The 23,695-nt window shown below is 41.8% G+C and overlaps 1 protein-coding gene across 1 annotated transcript in view; it reads right to left on the bottom strand.

Moving 5' to 3' along the window:
- Positions 1-523: 523 nt before the first annotated feature.
- The window catches only part of smad4a (SMAD family member 4a), a 45,284-nt gene continuing 22,112 nt past the window's right edge, over positions 524-23,695 (bottom strand). The window contains exons 10-11 of the mRNA XM_084325241.1: positions 6,198-6,336; positions 524-2,921 (exon numbers count right to left, since the gene is read on the bottom strand). Coding sequence (XP_084181367.1) covers positions 2,710-2,921; positions 6,198-6,336 — 351 coding nt within the window. The 3' untranslated portion in view covers positions 524-2,709. The remainder of the gene's footprint in view (positions 2,922-6,197; positions 6,337-23,695) is intronic.

The raw sequence follows: 23,695 nt of genomic DNA on the forward strand, positions 1-23,695 counted from the left end.
AAAGAAGTATATTTATTTGTGTCTTAACTATTTGTTTCTTTCAATGACCTTCATTTCATCAGATGCGTTGGCAGAAGTGCTTTGTGATTTCTCCCTTTTCTCTTTTTGGATGATGTATAGTTACCTAATATATACACATTTCATGTGACTTTTTTTGTGTGCCGTTTCAAGTTCTTTCTTAGTATACTGTATCTTCTCAAATTGGCAAGAGCAAACCAATGCGTGTAGGGTGATTTGTATTGTGTATTTTACATAAAAATGGAGGACAACTGGGGAACTTTTATATTTATAAAGACATTATCATTTAGTGTGTCGTATTGATGACTATAGGAACTATTAAGACACATGTAGTTTGGTTTTCTGAATATTTCAGACTTGAGCTCAGGCTAGCTTATTAGTGTTGTTTTCTTAAAATTTGTGGCTTGTATTTACAGTAATAAACTTTTCTTGTTGAAAGTCAGTCGTTTCTTATTTGATTCCAAACCATTATCCAAACGGGATACAAAAACAGCAGTTAGCCCATGACATTTATTTATACTATATCAATACAATAACCACCAATATCATTCAAATTCAATATGTATTCAAGAATGTATTTCCAGACAGTACATTGTAGAATAATAAAGATAAACAAGCAGTTGCATTTCCAGACATCTTTACAGCATTTTCTTAACAATACGGTCGGATTGGTTCATAGTTGAAACAGTAGCAAAAGTATAAAATACAATAGCTTTAAAAGAACACACCAACATTTTGGGAAATTAGCCTATCGTCTTCTCCAGAGAGAGAGACAAGAAGATAGATACCAGTTTCCTCTCTGTGCGTTCAGTAGAAAGCTATCTGGCTGCATGTTAGCCTAGCTTAGCACAATGAATGGAAGCGGACATGACCGGTTAGCCTTCGGGAGAGTCGTTAGTTGGACAATGCCTAGGCTAACCGGTCATGGCGTGTTCCTTTAAGTAAACAGACGGTGGCAACCTAGATATGAAACAAGTTTGATCAATAGCACTGTACACATTTAACAGCACAAAAAAAAAGCCCTTACAAGTTACACATAACACAAGTGATTGCAATCAGATAACTCACCTGCTACTTTCATAGGATCCATTTGGCATTATTATGGCTTACACTTCCTCTCACAGCTCCTACCTTGTTCCTTTACTCCAGTGTCTGGAATATTTCATCTTATGTTAAATCCTTCTAAAATGAATGAGTTTAAATGCAACTTAAACTACAGTATCTTCCTAGGAACTCACCAAAGGTCACTAGCACTAGTTTACGGTAGGAATATACGGTACATGGAGATAATAACCACAAACAACACTGAGAAAACAAGAAGCAAGCGAATAAAGTGCTAATGGAAGCTATGTGGAGTGGGCATCCAATAGACGTAGCAGGAAGAACGACTATCGCACATTTATTATACTAACATACGGTAGCTGTGTTAACGTAAATTTTTTATCTATAATATTTAATATCAGAATAAATGTTTGAGTTTGTGTTTTGCCTTTGGAAAAGCATCACAAGATGCTGTAATGTCAGTGGTAAAGAAATGGAGCAGACTGGTGTCGGAACATAAGTGGAATTCGGTTACAGTGGGCTTTCAAAACGCATAGAAATTTAATAAAAATGATCACAAAAGAAACTATTCAAGACGAATAGATATGAACACACAAGGACCGTCGGCCTTCACACACGGTAAACAACACAGCTACAGTACATCTTGCCTTTGAGATCATAATGTCGGCTTTCTTTAGTGGTGAAAGATATGGAGCAGAGAGTAGTGTTTGTAGACGAGCGGTCAGTTAAAATGGGCTTTTCAAACGCACCCAAATGTAATTAAAATATTGACGCAGCCAATACAAGGGTGCAGGTCAAATCACTTACTGTACACTGACGTTATGACGACTCGTGAATGAGAAAATAATTACTGCCATGAAATTAATGGGACTCTTGTGTGAACATTGAAATGGCTGTATCTCTGTCATTTTGTAATTGCTCTGCAAACTTCTGGTTTTGTTGTAATTGAGAACTTCTGTATTGGAAGCAAAGTCGTGCAGCAGCTCGATGTTCGGTCATGCATGCATTTTGAGCCATTTCCACAAACTTTGTTCACAGTACTGATGTTTTTCAACCGATTCAGCTGGTTGGACAAGACAATGCATAATTACGTTATGTGGTTCAAATTGGTGCAAGAACTTTTTGGAATAAAAATATTCAAAAAAGCCTGAATGCCTGGGGTTTAAAAAAGTCATTTTCACCATTTATTTTTCAATATGACAAGACTTTATGGGTCCTTGAGGCATAATTGTTCACGAGGAAATACACAAGTGTAGCCAGTATCACATCTCTACCGTATCTGGTTCACGAGATACAGCCATTTGAATTGGTGATTTTCAACGCTCGTTATAGCGCCACCGTGAGGTTCGGTCGTTCCACTTTGTCGTTTCATCACATACCGCATGCGTCGAGGGACGCGTGGCGGAAGCTGAATAATGAAGAAAACCACCGATTACAAACATAATGTTAAAATCGTCCACATCTGAGCCTTTCATGAGGCCGTTTCAGCGCCAGGGAGCCGGTGAGAGTTGAGGATTTATGTCCCGTGTTTATGTCCCTATTCCTACGTCCCGTTATCCTTGGGCACTCCGGTCATGAAGGTGGAGCGGTCGGCTAGAGAGTCACACTCGCTGGTTCCCGCCTCGCGCTTCAGTCGAGGGGTTGAGGGTCGGCTATGGGCATGGTGTGCAGAACCTCGTCGAGCAGCTGCAGCGCCCGATGCAGGTGGATCTCGATCCAGCACGGCGTCTCTTTGATGCTCTGCCGCGGGTAGTCGGGCCCCCAGCCCTTCACGAAGCTCATCCGCAGGATGCACAGCCGGCGCAGGTCGTCCACGCCGATGCCCGCGGCGGCAGACAGACCTAGAAGGAGAGGATTACAGGGCAAAGACTCGTTTGATACCACTGTTCGTACCATAGTGATGTAACTACGTTCCCATGTTCATGCATCCAGAGTGGGCACAGTACACACGGGGACAAGGAAGGTATCAACAAAAGGCATAGCATGGCTTCCTGCAACATCTGCATTGTCTGAGATCATTCATTATATGGCCATATCATTTTGCATGGCCTTACATACTGTACATACTGGAGTCTCAAGGCGAGCACAGAAAGACTCAGAAGAAGCTTCTATCCCCAGGCCATCAGGCTGCTAAACGAACAATGAACACTACACAACAACAACCATCAAACGCACATAGCACACACATCCACACGCACACACTCACTTTAAACAAACACACTGTAGCACCCACTCCACACACTTTATAGCACACACTCACTTTAAACAAACACACTGTAGCACCCACTCCCCACACTTTATATTTATTGATGAAGGATTGCACTACAACTCGTACACCTTACTGTAAATTGTACCTAAATTGTACCTCATCCCATTTCTGCTTTGCACTATATAGTATTGTACATTAGTACACTGCATAGTATTGTATATTATATGGTAACTCAGTTACGTCTATTCTGCATCGAACATTGTACATATGTCTATACTGAACACTGTGACCTCATACTGAACACTGTGACCTACTTCTAAATTACATGCTATACTATGTTATTTGATACTATCTTGTCTAGCACAGTCTCTGGAGCGTAACAGTAAGAAGCATTTTGTATGAAAGTATTCTGTACTTCTGTATGACAACTATTAAAGAAACTTGAAACTATATATATATATTTATTTTTAAGCAAAGAAAAATCACACCCTGTATAGAAGTATATGTGAATCGAATGAGACTGAGTGATCTACAGTTAATTTCTGTTTTATTTGCCCGACTGTGATACGAAGTGAGCAAAGTGCAGGGGTGTGTATACAGCCAGGAACTAGCAAGGATTATGTAAACTTGCAATTTAATATGCTCTAATGTCAAACACTCCTTTCACATGCCCTGACACACCCACTGTCTGGGAGTGTTGCATTTATTTATTTTACATTTATTTTGGATTTCATCACAGGTTTTTTCCCCTTGATTTATTGTGATGTTTCTTCTTGACTTGTTTAAAGAAGACTTGTCCGGCCCATGGGGACATTAACTTGTGATTTTGGGCTTTACAAATAAATTTGATTTGATTTACTGAAGAGACACTTTCTCCAGATATCTTAACACAGGTATTTTTTTTTTCTTAGTGAGAGCTTACTCTTCCAGACAAGTTTGTGAACAGTCCAAATAAAATAAATTTAAAGCCACAATCTATGATTTCTTTGGACCATGTCAATGTGAGGTATATTGACATTAGGGATGCCCTGATAACGTTTTTCTTGCTGCCGATACCAATATTTGTTTCGTTATGACAGTATTATTATAGGTCAGTTTACATTGCAGATGGCATTTGTTACATTGTTATAGTTCCACACTTGTGACATGTTTGAGGTTAGTTAGAATATAACAATGACACCAACTCCACTGAAAATTGGATTATGTTTTTCAGGGCTAGAAATTAATGGTAAAAATAGTTTTACTGTAAACGCTCCTATTTGTTATTTGGGAGCCTTCAAGGACGATAAGAATAAAGCCTATTGTTGGTGAGCCTGTGTGTGGTATGTTATTAAGCAAACTTATATGGAGAGCTGGTCATACTGCATTAAAAATCTGATATTTAAATTAAGTGATTTGCTAAATATACACAATGCCAGTTAAAGCTTTGCGCAGCAGTAGATTAACATTGATGACCTGTGAACCTGTGGGCAGCAGCACCCGAGAGCTGAAAGACGGCTGAATAGGAGACTACAGGATGGCCCTCTTGACGATCTGTGGGCTCACATTAACGGGATTCTAAAAGCTAGCAATAACATTACCAACAGGAAACTACCGTTAAGGATTTATATGGGCTTCTAACAATCAGCAATATTATAACTAGGGCTATAGGGCTATATGGGCTATATGTTTATCGCGTTAATTAGATTAATTAATTACACAGCTAATTATTGCGTTATGAAAATTAACTCAAAATTAATTTAATATTTTTTTTATCTCATTCATTCCATAAGAACGTAGAATAAACATTTACAATATATATATATTTTTTTAATGGTCCATTTGCATGTTCTTGGTATCTGATTCTAGGGACATCTATGGATCTCAGGGAATGTATTCCCAGTGTCAGAAATACTGTGTATGTTACTAGGCTTGAGTAAATTGTAATGAACCAAATGAGAATATCAAGTCAATTTTTTATTTTTTTTTTATCTTTGACTGAATAACACCATGCAAAAATTTACCAGAACTGAAAAATCTAAGCAAATGAATAAAGGGAAGATGATTAAACAGAAGGTTTTGTAGATACAGTACTGAATTCTGCCATCCGGACACATGCTATTTGAAATATGATTATAGTATATAAAATATCAGGCCTAAAATGGTAATGCGATTAAAATGCGATTAGATGAATTAATTACAAATCCTGTAATTAATTAGATACATTTTTTTTAATCGCCTGACAGCACTACCGTAATTATAACGTTGCTGCACTTGTGTGTGTGTCCGTGTGTGTTTGTCCGTGCTTTGATAAGCTAAGATAGATAGAGATAACATACAGGGCTTTCCCTAAACAACGGTATAGGGGCGCAGTGCTACAATGACTAACTTATTTGGAACTTTTCTTTGCTATTTTATTGAAATCATGTTTTTAAGTAGCAGGAAATGACATCAAATGGCTTTCTTTAATGCAATTATTTTGCCTCCCGGACGAGGCTCACAGCCCCTTGTTGCGACTCGGCGCCATCTTGCAACGACACCCTACGGACTCGTATCTAGACATGATAACAAACACACCGTATATAATATTGGATCTGTCTAGAAAATAAGGTATTCTAACGAAGTTGATTTATCCCTATAAGCAGTGTCAACTGTAACAGTGATCACAACAGGGGCTCGTAGCCTACAGTACACACAGAAGATAACTAACAGTGATCATAACAGGGGCTTATAGCCTACAGTATACACAGAAGATAACTAACAGTGATCACAACAGGGGCTTATAGCCTACAGTATACACAGAAGATAACTAACAGTGATCACAACAGGGGCTTATAGCCTACACTCAGTACACACAGAAGATAACTAACAGTGATCACAACAGGGGCTCGTAGCCTACACACAGAAGTGGAAGAGAGAAGGAACTCACTGATAGCCGGGGCGATGCCTCCCACAGAGCCAGGTCCTGGAATGTTCCCAGCGACCGCTGCTGCTTGGGCTGCGGCTGCTGCCTGGGCCGTGGCTGCCTGCTGCTGCATCTGCCTGTGGCACTGACGGAGGTCAAACACCTGGAGGAGCATAATATAATATTATCATCATCTGCCTGTGTCACTGATGGAGGTCAAACACCTGGAGGAGCATAATATATTATTATTATCATCTGCCTGTGGCACTGATGGAGGTCAAACACCTGGAGGAGCATAATATATTATTATTATCATCTGCCTGTGGCACTGATGGAGGTCAAACACCTGGAGGAGCATAATATATTATTATCATCTGCCTGTGGCACTGATGGAGGTCAAACACCTGGAGGAGCATAATATATTATTATTATCATCTGCCTGTGGCACTGACTGAGGTCAAACACCTGGAGGAGAATAATATATTATTATTAGGGGTGTAACGATGCATCGATTAATCAAAATGCATCGATTCTAATGTGACCATTCAACTGCATCGATTTGAAAATGTTAGAATAGATTATAATCTAAATTAATCGAAATAAAAAAAGATTAAAAAAAAAAACTTTTTGTATTGTTTTTATTGACCTATAGTCCATTCATGCTGAGTGAATCAGTTCCCCCAGCCACATTAGTGTATTCAAAAATGTTGGGGGAAATTAATCGAATCGTGGTCAAATGAAGAGATTTCATGATGCATTGAATCGTTGCCTGAATAATCGTAATCGAAATTAATCGTTGTGAGGTCGCATCGTTACACCCCTAGTTATTATAATATATTATTATCATCTGCCTGTGGCACTGATGGAGGTCAATCACCTGGAGGAGCACAAGGTGGTGAATAGTAAACAGACTGCATTATATAACAGCTTTTATTCAAAGCGCTTTACAACTTATGCCTCACATTTGACCCATTCACTCCCACATTCACACACCAACGGTGTGGAGGCAACCATGCAAGGTGCCAACCTGCTCGCCTTGCTCAAGTACACTTTGACACGCTGCCGGGAGGAGCCAGAGTCGGAATCAAACCGGGAACCTTGCGATTACCAGGTGATTGCTCTACCTCCTGAGCCACTGTTGCCCCAGATGGGAGGTTAGAGACTGGGGGGACTGACACTTCCTGGTGTTCTCTACCCTGTCCAATATGTCCAGCTCATCCATCTGAGCAGGGGATCTATAAATGATAGTTTTACTTGCAACCAGCCGTTTAATCGACTAAGACCAAACCAGCTGACTAAGAGGGGACAACCCTTGCTGGTTCCTGGCTGTATATGGACATTGGACACATATGGACACTACAGTTACTGGGCGCTGACATTTTTGTCTAGCACAGTCTCTGGAGCGTAACAGAAAGAAGCATTTTGTATAAAAGTATTCTGTATGACAACTAATAAAGAAACTTGAACTTGAATGATGGATCAAATGTGACTTGGAGTGAAAATAATGTATGTTCTAATCAAGGTGTCAGGCCCCAGCAAACAGACATTTAACAGACTACATTTACATTTTGAGATGTTGGACCATTTCAACATCTTCATTCTTCACAGTAAGCGTTTGACAAATGAGTGGCCCGGATTTTATGTTTAGGTAATATATAATGCTTTTTTTTTTTTTTTTTTTTTTTTTTTTTTTTATTGCAAAACAAAATTGTTAAAAGTCAGTACTCAACACACAATGCATAATGAAACAACAATTAAGGTGGCTAAAATGACATGCAAGTACAGTAACAGAAAACAAAAAAAAGTATATAATAATATTTTACTGTATACAGTGTATATCCAACGAAATTACCAATTGTACCAATGTCTTATACAGGATATACTCCTAATACCTATTATCTAAAACCCTACACACATATGCTCCAGCTCGAACCCCCCCCTCCCGGACCCCTCCTTGGATAGTACCTCCATTATCCCTCACTCCTAACCAGACACCACCATTATAAGCTAGCTTTTATTCTCTCCACCACTTCTAACCACATTGACATTTTGGATTCGTTGAGTCCCAGAATTCTTGCTGTAGATATTTCTTGATAAATCACATCGAGATATGTAAGAAACCAAACCTTCCGGCACATTTTTTCCGGTTGAAACCAGCGTGATGCGATCAGTTTTTTAGCTACTGTGATACCCGATAGAACCAATCTCTTTAGCTGTGGATTTACTGCAAACTCAAAAACATCATTCAATAGTAATACAGAGGGGTGTACTGGTATATTCCAAGATACGAGTTTTGATAATTGATGGGTCACATCTTTCCAGAATGCCTTAACTGGTGGGCAGTCCCAATACATGTGCATAAATGTTCCTTCGTCTCCATTTGTACATTGGGAGCATTTTGAGTCTTGTTTGAGACCCATTCTGTTCAGTCTTATAGGAGTCAAGTATGTCCTGTGAATATAGTTAAGATTGATTTGTTGATGGTCCGGGTTCCTTGATGTAAGACGGACATTTGCCCATGCTCCTTGCCAATCAAAGTCACTTTCCAGGTCTGGTATATCCCTCCTCCAGACAGAGTCTAGTTGGAGGGTTTCATACGAGGACGTTAGTAATTGATAATAAAAACCTGATACAAAACCTCTCGATGTCTCTCTTTCATAGAAGAATTTGTGGTATCTGTGGTGTTCAACTGGTATGTCTAATGGAACACCGTGAGACTTCAAACATAGCTGTAACTGTATGTAAAAAAGCCATGTGGACTCGGTGAGATTACATTTTGTGCATATTTCTCCATAACTACAAAAACCCTGGTTGTTAAAAACATCCCCTAATGAGTGTATGCCTTGCTCTTCCCATATAGGGAATCTTATAGGACGTTTTTCAATTAAGAGTGCATTGTTATTGAATAAGGGCAGGCCTGTACAGTGCGACATATATCTCGCACGTGCTACAGCAACAGCGGTCTGTGCGATGGATGGATTTACTTCAGTAGCACTGGTGCGATAGGGATTCGGTTCATATAGATACTCTTATTTTGAAAATCCTGTAGCGGGTCTCATTTATGCCCACGCGCAGCTCCAGCTAGGCTCCGAAAGCTAGCAACGTTCAGGTGCATATGATAATCTTATTTTGAAAAAACTCTTGTGACAACTCGACGAGTCATATCCGCCCTATCCGTGCGCCTTCTGCAAGCAGAGCAGCGCGTTGGTCGGTTCGCACTGCTGCGTTAACACAGCAGTGCGCCTACACGTCCCGAAATAAGTCCGTGGTGTTTTTTTTTTTTCGCAACGGGTCAAATGCATCTACATGCTTTGCACCGTCGCCATTCCTTTATGCGCACATCGCCCGAAATTAACGTTTATGTACCATTACAATCACTACAACGTTAGCAAGCTAACAAGCTAATCCTGATCACAGGCAGAGCCAGCAGACAGTGTGGAAAGGGAAATGGGGGGGCACTCTCTCCCCTTCCCTGTGTGTGTGTGCGTGCGTGCGTTTGGAAAGATGATGGAAGTCACTAGTCAGGACTCAGGACAGGAGTATATTATAGTAAACTGAGGATGGACAGATAATGTTGATATTCAAATAAACAAGTTTCGAGAGGAGTGGAAGTTTGAAGACAGACTAGACTACAATATGATGCGGGGGTGGTGAGTTGAAACAGTGTGTGTGAATGAATGAAAACTTTATTTAACAGATTGCAGAATGGGTACAATACAGTACGGCTCAATACACACAATTGTTAAGGGGATGCAGACCAGAGAAAGACGTTTGTCTTGTTTACATCAGGGTCCCCCATTGTGTGTGTGTGTCCCAACCGACCCCACTTCTATGTTTCAATAAATTATTTGCATTTAAAACTATTAACGCTGACTCATTCCTTCAGTCCACTCAAAATTATGCTAATATTCCTTATGTTGTTTATGATATTAATTGAAAATAGCATATGAGAGTATCATAGTAATAATAACACATGGCGATATACTAAATGACAGCCAAACATGGCACTGCAACTAAATAACACAAATACAATAGGCACATTTGTGACTGTTACAAATATAACACGTTTTATACTTGTGCTACAAGATTTTGGCCTGTGCTACAAAACTATCAACCTCTGTAGCACCAGTGCTATGTGCAAAAAAAGTTAACGTACAGCCCTGAATAAGGGAGTGTGATTGTGCCATTTTTGTGGGTTAGGATATTTTTTTTGTGTTTCACGCCATATCCGGATCGCATGGGTAATTATGGGGCCAAATTTCCGCTCACAGTGCTTGATTGGTAGTTTAGTGTGTGCTATGTCCTTCAGTCTATGTGGGGCTACTATGTTTTCTTCCAATTTTCTCCAGGATACTAATGCTTGGGGATCAAACCATATTGTCAATGGTCTTAATGTGTACGCCTTAAAATATTGGACAAAATCTGGAACTGCCATGCCACCGTCTGCTTTATTTCTCTGTGCGGTGGATCTTTTTATACGTGGTGGTTTGTTATTCCAAATAAATTTGTATGTGGAGGAGTGTAATCTTTTCCAGTAACCCTCTGGAGGGGGTAATGGTAGCATTGAACTGATGAAGTTGATTCTAGGTAGTACATCCATCTTAACTATTGATACCCTTGCCTGTACTGAGTTTTTAAGTTTTGCCCACCTGTCCAGGTCGTCTTTGATTTTGTTCTGTATTTTTGTGTAATTGTGCTTCACCGTTTGTCTTATGGTGGGAAATATTTCCACACCCAAGCATCTAAAATGTTTTACCATAGGTATCTCACCTGGGAGGGTTGTATCTTTTTTTGCATGGGTGTTAAGTGGAAGGAAAGCCGACTTCGGCCAATTTATTTTAAATCCCGATAGATCACCAAAGTTCTCAATCAACTTGAGTAGATGAGGCAATGTGGTGTTGGGGCTTTGCATGAACAATATTACGTCGTCCGCATATAAACAAATTTTATGTTGTGTGCCCTTGATTACGATTGGTTCTATGGATTGGGATTGTCTTATATATTGTGCTAAAGGCTCTAATGATAGATCGAATAGTCCGGGACTAAGAGGGCAACCCTGTCTGGCTGAGCGTGATACCGGAAAGATTTCGGAGATGAATGTACCTGTTGTAATCATGGCCGATGGGTCTTTGTATAATACTTTAATCATATCAATGAATCCTTTTCCTAACCCCATCCTTTCTAATACTGCCCATAGATACGACCATTCCAGCCTGTCAAAGGCTTTCATAGCATCCAGGGACAGCATCGCCTTAGGTATGGTGTCGTCCTTGTCTGCATCTAGTACGTGCTGTATTCGTCTTATGTTATCAGTGATCAGGCGACCTCTTATGAAGCCAGTTTGGTCCGGATGAATTAAAGACGTCATATGCTTTTGTAATCTGATGGCTAATACCTTAGAGTACAGTTTGACATCGGTTCCGAGGAGGCTTAAGGGTCTGTAACTACCGCACTCGGTGGGGTCTTTGTCTTTTTTGAGAAGGACTGAAATGAGTGCAATATTGTCGTTTTTATGGAAGCTCCCCTCCTTGACTGAGTATAAGATCATATTTAGTAATAAGGGTCCAATTATGTCCCAACAAGAAAGGTACATTTCTGATGGGATACCGTCTCTTCCAGGAGCCTTACCATTTTGCATTTCGGATATGGCCTTCTTGAGTTCCTCTAGTGTGATCGGTGTTTCTAACTGTTTAGCGTCATCCTCTGAAAGTTTAGGGAGAATAATTTGATTAAGATATGTGTCCATTTTGTATTGATCGAAGGTCGTTTCTGATTTATATAAGTCGGAGTAGAATTCTTTGTTTTGGGGTCTGTTTCAAGTACTTGTTGTGCTCTAATGGTAGTTATATCTGCAAATTTTGCATTAATTCTTAATCGCATGGCTAATAGGTGACTAGGTTTAGAACCTTTGGAGTACTGCTGTTGTCTTGTGCTGCGTATTTGCATTTCCGATTGTTGTCTGTATATGGCATTGATCTCTGTTTTTAGTACGTTAACTTGATTTTCTAGTCTAGTTGAGTTGTTGTATTTTAAAGAATTAAATAACGTTGAGTAAAGCGTTTAAGGATTAAGGCGAGACACTGCAGGTGAATAGGCAAATATACCTTTTTTGTTGATTTTGAGATTCTGTTATATTTTGCTTCCTAAACATGTCTTCTATGAAACTAGTGACAATAAAACGTCAATAACACACATTTAGTTGTTCATTTTACTTCATTTTGCCTTATTGCATCCATAAATGTCCACATATTTAATGGGGAAGTGCCTCATTTGCATATATGCAGCTGGACCTTGATCAAATAAGCACGGAAAAGCTTTTAAGCTCGTAGCTCCAATTTGGGTCCCAAATTGCGGTACAAATGAAGCAGGTGTCTCGGGTAGTGGACTCTAGTTAATATTATTATGTTCTCTCTGCAATTAGACTGCCCCTCATTCATCCCTATCTGATGCTATCTCTGAAAACAGTTCCTGCGAGCGCAGTCAGTGCACCCCATAACGCTATATATATAAACCTGCATTCATTCGGAGAGAAAGACCTATTCCACATGCTATTTAGGGTTTGACAATAATTACACTAATATCGCTATTTCACAATGAACTATAATGAATTACGGGGGTCATACAGAACACGGCCAGTGTCTTTATTTCCGCGTTGGAACGAATGCATGTACTGAGGAGCGCTTGTGCGTAGTAACGATATTCTACCACTGGGCGTCAGCTAAGTGTGCTCAGAGCTGTGCGTAGACATAAGCACAAAGTCAAGTTTAAGTTGAAATTGATGAATCCCACTCTTTGCTTAGAAATGATCGTACGCACAGGTTAAGCACAAATCTGTGCGTAAGTCAGGTTGATGAATGAGGGCCCAGGATTTTGGAAACGTATGTTATGTCAGTCTTTTCATACGGAGCAGAAGTATGGACGCTGAATGAAGAGGCAAAGAGGATGATAAGACTCTTTTGAAATGTGGACACCGAGGAAGGCTGGGTGCGCTCCATCTCACAGGGTAGGGGGGAGGAGAGGGCCCAGGCGCGTGAATATTTTAGGCAACCAACTTGTGTTTAGCGTTTCTCTGATTGGCCAATACGCCCATGTGACCACGGCAGCGCGAGAGAGCGGCAGCGCGGAAATAGGCTGTCTATTGCCTCGCGCTGCAGCGCGGAAATAGGCTGTCTATTGCCATTCTCTAAGTCAAACTCTAACCTTAACCAGCTCCTTAACAGCGCCTAAACTTAACCCTTCTAACCTTAAGCAACTCCGAAACAATGCCTAACCTTAACCAACTCCGAAACAATGCCTAAACTTAACCGGCGAAATGAATGCACATTAAAAAATATTGCCATTCTCTAAGTCAAACTCTAACCTTAACCAGCTCCTTAACAGCGCCTAAACTTAACCCTTCTAACCTTAAGCAACTCCGAAACAATGCCTAACCTTAACCAACTCCGAAATAATGCCTAAACTTAACCGGCGAAATGAATGCACGTTAAACTTAACGGCGAAAGAATGCGAATGCACGTTAAAAAAAAAAATTGAAGGGATTCGAACTAGCCAGCAACGAGCCGTAGGATCCACAGCCATGTAGCCTTGCCAATTGAGCTATTTCTGGATACTGAATAAGGGGCGGTTATAATGCTGCCGTTCTGCTGCTGCCGCGTCGCCGCGGGGGCGTGGCTAGACGCAAGTTGGGCGTGGTTAGACACAAGTTGGTTGCCTTTAATATTTAGGCGGCCCAGGCTCCAGAGAGAGCACACTTATTGCTGCTGGCAGGGGTTGGGTGCACTCCATCTCACAGGGTATGGAGGGGGGGGAGACGGAGAAGATGATTGGATCCTGGATATGGAGCGCAAGGTGAAGCCAGGAGGAGGGGTGGGGGTTGGGCTCTGACCTTTTCTCCGGGTTGTTTTATAACGATGGTCAATGTAATTACAAAGACTTTCGCCAGTGAATGCGTTTTTTTTTTACTTTCATCCAGGCAACCTCCTATTATTCATTAAGGTAACAGTAGCCATTGAGAATAATCTGGGACAAGGTAGACATGGGCTGCCGGGTGAAAGCCATAGGCTTATCTGAGAGTACAATATACTAAAACTAGCATTCTCAGGATGGGAGGTGAGATTCACGGGCATCAGTGGAAGAGGTGGAGAAGGGTGCGGATGGGTAAGTAGGGGAGTTACACTGTAGGGTTGTGAGCGACTCTCCCTCTCTTTGTATATCCTATTACTGTGATTGGAGAGCAGCGTTATGAGAGTAAGGCACCAGGTGGTGGCCGTGGCACTGGCATGAAGCAGAGCTGGAGTTATCGGGAAGAGGAGTGCGCATTTCTGTCACCATATAGCAATACCAATTGGTGCATTTGTATATTCCATCTGACGCTCCAATAAAAATAAAGAGCACTACTACTATCGTACTATTATTTATTATGATGCCACCGGAACCGATAACGATATACAAGAGGGTTTTATGAATGACTCGGATAACAGACGTGACAAATATCACATGTTTTTCTTTTTATTATCTTTTCCCGATTTTTCTCCCATCCCACTGTTAGTCGTTATGCCAATTCCCAACCCCCTTCCTGGTTGTTGCACACTTTCCCCTACTGTTGGTCCGAGAGGCCGGAGACTGTCACATGTTTTCCTCCGACACATGTGCAGCCAGCCGGCAGCCAGCCTGGCCGCGCAGATTCTCACCGGGAGAGTGTAACGTGTGGGAGGCCGCACTACCTCTCTCCAGATCCTACCCTCACTGAGCAGGCGCCCCGACCGAACTGTAGGGGTCACTGTCCACAACGCCCAGGACCAACCCGCCAGCTTTCCCCACCCCCTAATACTGCCAATTGTATTAGTGTGAACGGCCAGCCAAGCTGGTGACAACACCGGGAGCTGGTTTCGAACACGCGAACCCAGCGTCTCCAGCGTTGGTGACGAACGCAATCTCCGCTACGCCACCTGACCGCCCAATATCACATGTTTAAGCGACCCCCCCCCCCCCCCCCCCCCCCCTTCAAACATACTAAAAAGGGGCGCGGCACGTTGTGGATGAGGAAACTAACTGAATGACAGGAGGGTTGTCACGTTACCGTGTAGCCAGACCTGAAAGCTCTTGGCGCAGGTAGCGCAGTAGAGAACGGATAGACCACTCCTTCGTGGTAAATGGCTGCATTTATATAGCGTTTTTATCCAAAGCGCTTTACAATTTGTTCCTCACCCATTCACACACCCGAGGGCAGACGCAACCATGCAAGGTGCCAAACTGCTTATCGAGAGCAGTTATGGGTTAAGTGTCTTGCTCAAGGACACTTCGACATGCTGCCTGGGAGGAGCGGGAATCAAACCGGGAGCCTTCCGACCACCAGACAACTGCTCTACCTCCTGAGCCACTGTTGCCCTGTATATTAGATTTTATAATATTTATAATATTTTATATGATCAGGCGGTAGGGCACCAGACTAATGGGATTACAGTGCAGGTGTTGATTTTATCACGTCAGAGATCCCTTCATTCATAATTACGATGCATTATTTTCTGATCAAGTTCATTGTTAACAGTTTTTCAAAAAGTTTCTGCCATGAAATGTCTGCCATTGTTGTTTTATAGCTAATGGTTAGTTTATAGCCTTCCAATACGCGCAACTAATAATCACAGAGGATTTATCAATATTTGGGATTTAAACACCTCAGCAGTAGGGTTGGGCACCGAAAACCGGTTCTAATTAGGAACCGGTTCCTAACTTCTAAATTAAACTGTATCAAGTCAACTGAAAATGTGAATAGTATGAAAAAAATGTACAATTTTCAAAGAAAAAAAATTTCTCCTGCGAAATAAGCTGTGACCGCAAAGAATCGGAATCGAGAATCGTTTAGAACAGGAATCGATATGGAGAATCGGAACCGGAATCGTTCAAATCCAAACGATGCCCAACCCTGCTCAGCAGCTCGACTGGAGAGGAGCTCAGACGATCAGTCCGGGAAAAGTATGTAGTGCGTTAGTCTTTTTTTTCCGATCAGCTGTGACTGAAAGTCTGCGGGAGAAAGTTGGTGTGGGTGTGTGTGTGCGTGTCCATTGGTTAACATTATTGGGCTGAACATTTTCAGCCTATTGTAATGACCCTGCTGTGTTAAACATATAATTCATTCATGGTTTTGTTGCAGGGACACCTGTAGTAAATGGGGAGGGGAGAAACGGTGCGCGGTTGTTAATTTGTTCTGTCAAGCTTCAATGTTTTAATCATCATCTAAATGTGGCAATACAAGCTTAATATTCAACGTTAAAGATCAAAGATATTGAGCATTCATTTGTCAAATGTGCAACCCTAGTTTCACCTATAGTGTCGTATGAGACGTTTTCGTCGTATGGCTGGATGTACCGAACCATGACGTCTGTACCGTGAAGTCGCGGGACGAATACACGTACCATTACACCCCTAGTAAATAGGAAATCGAAACATTCCCTTAGTTTCCCGCCTACTGTTTATCGCCTCCAGGTCGTGTCTCCACAAACATTTCCCTTCCAAAATAAGTAGTACCAACCATGTATGTGCGCAGGTCCCGATGTCGGTGATGAAGGCATCCTACATTCTCTCTCCTATAATCATCTGTCTCTGCCTTCCATCACAAACACAGCAGGATGTGTTCTAGCTGAGCTCACTGCACAATTCTATATCTACCCTGCATCCACTTCCCTGCCTTCTCCCATTATCTTCCCATTACCCCCCCCATTATTACTCAATGTCACATCTCCAAGTTTCTAAGGGCAGACACAACCTCTAGCCTCAAACATCCCACCCAACCAGCAAAAAATTTGTCCCACCTAACCAACTCAAACGTCCCACTCAACCAGCTCAAATGTCCCACCCAACCAGCTCAAACGTCCCACTCAACCAGCTCAAACGTCCCACCCAACCAGCTCAAACGTCCCATCCAACCAGCTCAAATGTCTCACCCAACCAGCTCAAACGTCCCGCCCAACCAGCTAAAACCCAGCTCAAACGTCCCACCCAACCAGCTCAAACGTCCCACCCAACCAGCTCAAACGTCCCGCCCAACCAGCTCAAACGTCCCGCCCAACCAGCTCAAACGTCCCACCCAACCAGCTCAAACGTCCCACCCAACCAGCTCAAACATCCCACCTAACCAGCTGAAATGTCCCACCCAACCAGCTCAAACATCCGACCTAACCAGCTGAAATGTCCCACCCAACCAGCTCAAACATCCGACCTAACCAGCTGAAATGTCCCACCCAACCAGCTCAAACATCCCACCCAAACAGCTCAAACGTCCCACCCAACCAGCTCAAACGTCCCATCCAACCAGCTCAAATGTCCCACCCAACCAGCTCAAACGTCCCGCCCAACCAGCTCAAACGTCCCACCCAACCAGCTCAAACGTCCCACCCAACCAGCTCAAACATCCCACCTAACCAGCTGAAATGTCCCACCCAACCAGCTCAAACATCCGACCTAACCAGCTGAAATGTCCCACCCAACCAGCTCAAACGTCCCACCCAACCAGCTCCGATCGGCTCCCTCTGCAAGGACTATTTCGTTCTTGAAACATAATGTAGGCCTATGATTTTACAGATAATTATCAATGCCAGGAGACTAGTGATTTGGCGTGGATACACTCTGGGCTAGATCCACAAAGAATGGATTGAACGGTGCTAGTTGCACCCTACTTACAATTCATTATAAATTGAAAATGGGGGAGGACCCTGGTGTAAACAAGACGAAAGTCTCTCTGGTCTGCATCCCCTTAACAATTGTGTGTATTGAGCCTTACTGTATTCTACCCATTCTGCAATCTGTTAATAAAATGTTCAATCAATCAAATTTGGCCAGATCATGCCAGGTGGCAGTATCGAGAGTGCAGTAAACCCTGTTCCAGACAGTGGGTTACGGTTAAACCGCTCCAGGCGCAGTTTCTTAGTACAGGGAAGCCTAGAGGTTCACTCAGTCGCATTGAAACGTCTATGCTTCTCATTTATTTGGTAAAAAAAAAAAGTTTACCTTTAACACTTTGAATGCGACACGTTTTGTCGTTAGTTCATGCCGACCTTTGAATGCCACCAACGCTATATAGCGTTTGTTTGTCGTATTTTTTATTATTATTGGCGATTTGAATTCATATTTCATCAATCGAGCCTCAGGTTAGTGACGCAGAGTCTCTCTGAGCTCAATTGGGAAGATACCGCCCCCTATCGTCTCTCCCTGTGTAACTGCACCCCATTAGTTTAGACTGATGAAGGGGGGGCAGTTTCCTCATTTTACTTTTCCGTCAAGCCAATTGAAGAGACCCAAGTTGATCGCCGGCCCCAGAACAGCGTGGATTATGTATTTCCAGCACCCAACGCTGAATCAATAAACGCGATCGATATTTGGAATGGCGATCAGGAATTGGAATAATCTTTTTGGATAACATCTGATCTGAGGTAAGGAATCTATTTTACCAGTCTTGGGATAATCAGAGCTTTTTTCACAGATATCAACGTGTCCCATATGTGTGTGTGTGCTCGCTGATCAGGAAATAAGATAATCGATTTTTCAGCCCGCTTCTATAGCGTGCATTCTATAGCGTGCATAAGTACACATATACTATCGATAATCTAGCGTTTATTTGAAAACGATCATAAATAGGCCGAAAAATTACAACGTTTGTGTATGCCAGAATATTCCAGTAAATGCCGTTCATCACGGAATCTTTATATTTTCCTGAAAAACAAGGGCTTTTCAAAATGCTATAAAACGGAAATGAAGCGATTAAAAAACAATCCGTTTCGACAATGTTGACTGCAAACAAGTCATTGATAAGCGACGGGCAGATTAGACACAGCCATAATTTAAGACAGAGATTATGCGTTCACAACGCTATCATTGAAGTGGGTGCTGGCATTTAACCACGTTTTACCATGTTCACCAGTGGTAATCAAAGTGTTAATAATGTTTGGCACACAAAGACCAAACTGACTGGAAAATTTAGGCAGCATTTGTCAAAGTATTAACTTAGTGCAAACAAAATAATGAAACCCTTCTATTTTTGTGGCCACATTATAGACAAAGCCCATCAACATAAAGTATGCATATGCTCAACCAGCACTAGACTTTATCAAAAAGGAAAAGTCAGTGTTATTTAAAATAAATAAATCATGTGTACTAAATATATATTTACTTTTTAATTGCATGAAACATTATGAAGTATTCTCTTATGCCGCTTTTCACTGCATTGTACCTAATCGACTCGCTTTTGCTTTTTGAGTGTCTTGGATGCCGTATTTGAAGTGACGTCACACAAGGAAGTAAATAGTCAACAGTAACACTGCGTTGAAATGAGAAGCCCTGATGATATAATATAAACCAACAGCCAATAAATGTGAAGTTATCTTTGAACCTCTGTTGTCAAGCCTCGTCAATATATAAAGAGAAAATATAATTCTCTTTACAATGTTCAGTGAATTACGTCAACATAATTGGCACTGTTATTTTTGCATCAACATATGAGTGCACGTTATTTTCATGGTGAGAAAGAGAGAGAAAGAGAAAAGAGAAGTTCCTATGCCTCAACAGAAAAGTGCTGCTACTGTGAGTCAACCTGTAAGCAAGGTACAGAGAATTGCATCCATTAAGGCACAATAGAGTGACATTTCAGAAAAGAAAAAAGAATGTTCAGGAAGATGAATGCATCTCAGCAGGGCCTTTTATGTGACTTTCAGATACAAGGTGAAACATTGTGGAAAAAGAAGGGCGCCTTCATTTTTATATCAAGGAAATAATGCCTTAGTTTGAACCCACATGTCTGAGAGAAAGCGGTGTTTTTCAATGTATGTGATGTATAGATTGGGGGGGAAATGACAGCATCTAACGGTGCCAGGTCAGAGAGGGAGCTGTGCATGGTGACGGAGGAGGCGGTCTAGAGGCAGTCAGTGTTAGCAGCGAGCAGAATGTTTGCATTCCATCAGAACACAACAACTGATAAGAACCGCCGCAGGCACAATGGACAGAGAGAGGTTTGACAGTAATGAAACGGCAGTTTGATGCGTGTTAAAGGTTAAAAACAGTTGCCATGACAGCGCGTCACATGACAACCAGGAGAGAGGCCGGGCCTGTCGTTGCTATGGCGAAAATATAGAAAAGTGAGTTTCTTCCGGGTGTAAGTCAGACTGAGATACGAACCACACAGAAGAGAAGAAGCTTGATCAGAGACTCTCATCCCTCTCACCCTCGCCGGTGGGGGGGGAGGGAAATGACACATCATCATTAGCTTCGGCTAACGGGAGAAGGGTTTTGGCTAACAACAAGGCCTTAGCCACTATTGGACTGGACTGAACAGCAGAAGAGACGATAGCAAGGACAATACAATCTGATAACATCTGAGCTGAGGCTTTTTGTTTATGTAATAAACAACGTTTTTCAAGGAAGGTACTACGCTGTCCAGTGTGAATACTTATGGTTACGGAGTTGCATTAAAGGGGAATGACAAAGATTGTATCAGCCAGTATGAGACGTCGGAGAGATAAAACACAACGCAGGGTCAGTGGATGGAGAGATGATAACACAAGCCAAACAGATGAAGAAGTGATACTGGCTGAACCATCAGAATCCAACATGTCAAACAGACTGGTCTCATATCCAGTCACACAATAAGGGTCACTGCAGTGGATTATTTTCTGACAATACAGACAATGGTCCTCATTCTCGAACATGTTCGTAAGTTCCTTTGTAAATATCTTGGTAAAAATGTCGTACCTAGGGTTGGAAATTGTAAGCACATTCCTTACTCGATCATTGATAACGTTAACGATCAATCAATCGATTAATTGTAACTAAAATACCCAATTTACCAAACAATAAAAAATGTATTAGTTTCCTCAATCAAAAGGTTTATTTCCGCAGCAGCGACATATTGCATTCTCGCAACATTGCATGGCATATGAAACATAGAAATAGGCCTAGACATATTAAAACACATTTGCCTCAACTCTAAGCAGGCAAACTAAATAACAGATTACGCGCAAAAAACACTGAAATCTGAACTAACGAAGCCAACAGCGGGAATACTTTTTGGGACGCTGAATTCAGTATGCAGTAAAGGAATATAGCATCAGCCAATGGACATATCGATCTACCAGATGACGATCGATAACTGGGAAATCCTGTTTGGGATCCAACCGGCCCACGGTAAGAGCTTTTTCACGTAAATTACAGCCCGATCGGGCCTTGCTTTGATAGCCGACCAGCGAATGAGGCTAATGCCGTTATTGGTAATCAATAATCAGAAACAACGTCCCCCGCCCCCCCTTTCATGCATTCATGGTGGACCATGATACCGATAATATGCATTTTGAGTTTTAGCTCTAGCTCGTGTATAGCCGAAACGCCATTCGATTTAACGTTATTAGCTTAGCGTCCTGTATCTCGCCTTCCAGGAAATACCCCAGAACATTGTGGTATATAGTTCATATTCACAACGCTATAAAATGGGAACGTATTGATGAAAAAATTATTTCTTTAAGGCATATTGAAGGGACGGTTTATAGTGTCAATTGACAATGACAATGGACAGATAGCAATAATATGAAGTATAGATTTAGCTCTACAAAACAGCCTCACGCACAATGAAAGGTTGTTATGATAAGCTGGCCTTATAGAGTGAGATAGATGGATCCCAGTGGCCACGAAAGTGTTAATGAGGCTAGTATTATTATTATTATGCAACAAGATAGCCTATATGGAACATAAATAGCCTGTCTCAGACTGACTCACATGCATGGTGCCGATTCCAGCCTGGGGAATCTCCCCGAATTGACTTTCCACTAGTCAGTTGGATTTCTATCCAGGGATGGGGAATGGCTTCTTTTAACTGTTAAGCGAGGTGGTCTGCAATATGTAGACCCATCTAATGTTAGTTAGCAACACCACAGTGGTGGCCAGTCCTCAGTGTAGCTCTCCTCGATGCGTGAGGTAGTTGTACCTCAGGATGGGATATGGCACATCCTTCGCCGTCAAGTCAACCATATCGATCATGCCGTTTTTTATAAATACGCAGACTGGCTTGGGTTCTTTTTTCAAAATCAACACTTCTCTTAGCCTGCTTAACTTTGCAAGTTGCCATCGCTCGACTTTTTCCCCCTCGCTTATTTTCCAGACACGGAGGTCACTTCCTCTTCATAGCTATATTGCGCCCTCTATCTGTTCATTGAAAGATGCTTTGAAAATACACCATTCTACTGACGGCTACAATGTAATAAGAGACCGACAACATTGTAACATATCATTGTTTGATCGAGTAAATGTCATGTGTTCGAGTAAATCCTTAATGAGATAAAGGGAGTCGAACAGGGGGCTCCCGCGTCCGCGGGCGACGACACAGGCCGCTGCACTAAGAAGTGAATTCACTCCTAACTACCGTACCTATGCGTCTGTTAACCCTGTTATGGGGAAGTGAGTTTAATTTACCAGCCCGCACTGCCAGTCACTCGTCAACACACCTGTTTCCGTGACTGTGGACATACCCACGGGCTTCCCCGTTACACTAGACTGGGGGAGAAAGAACATAAGAGTCCAACAGGGAGGCAATTTTATAGTGGACCATTCCCTGGCGGTCTGGCAGGAGGTGGTCAGGAAATATAAATTAAAAGAAGACCGTAGACTTTTGATATGGCCCTCTCATACCCCCATGTTTGGACCAGGAGTTGTGGATAACACATTTGACAGATGGAAGGACAGGGGTATAACAGCCATATGTACACTTTTAGAAGACCACATTTTCATGTCCTTTGAGGAATTTACGAGGAAATTTGACTTGGGAAACGACAATCTGTTTAGATATTTACAGTTACGGCACTTTTATGATTCAGAAATTAAGAGAAAGATTTCAGCAGGAGGTAACGGGGTGAATCGTTTAAACCCGTCCTCCATCATGGAAAGAGGCAGTGATATCCATCATACCAAAGGAAGGGAAGAATAAAGAATACTGTGATTCATATCGTCCCATATCGATGTTAAACGGGGATTACAAACTGTTTACATCAATACTAACCAAGAGAATGGAAAACATTCTGCCTGACTTGATACAAGAGGACCAGACAGAATTCATAACAGGTAGACAGACACAGGATAATGTCATGCGCACCTTACACATAATAGAAGAGGTGGAGAAACACCATCTAACAGCAGCCCTGTTGAGTGTAGATGGTAGGAATGATGGTGGCAGCATATAAATAAACCCCAGTGAAAATAGTATCTGAAATGTACAAAAATCTACAAATCCGTAATAACTGTGTCTGTGACTCACAATGTGAAGAAGAAATGGGAAAGTGAATTGAATATACTTTTATCAGAGGATGATTGGCATTCAATATGCGAGACGCAACATACTTCCACCAGCTCTAGAGGATGGAGAGAAATCGTCTGGAAAAACGTGATGAGATTTTTCATCACACCACAAATTTTAAATAAGCAACTAGGTGAGCAACAACCGTGCTGGAGACAGTGTGGGCAGATGAATGCCAATCACTCTCACATTTTTTGGT

This window comes from Notolepis coatsorum (genome assembly GCF_963971535.1).
Source record: "Notolepis coatsorum genome assembly, chromosome: 11".
Classification (NCBI taxonomy): domain Eukaryota; kingdom Metazoa; phylum Chordata; class Actinopteri; order Aulopiformes; family Paralepididae; genus Notolepis; species Notolepis coatsorum.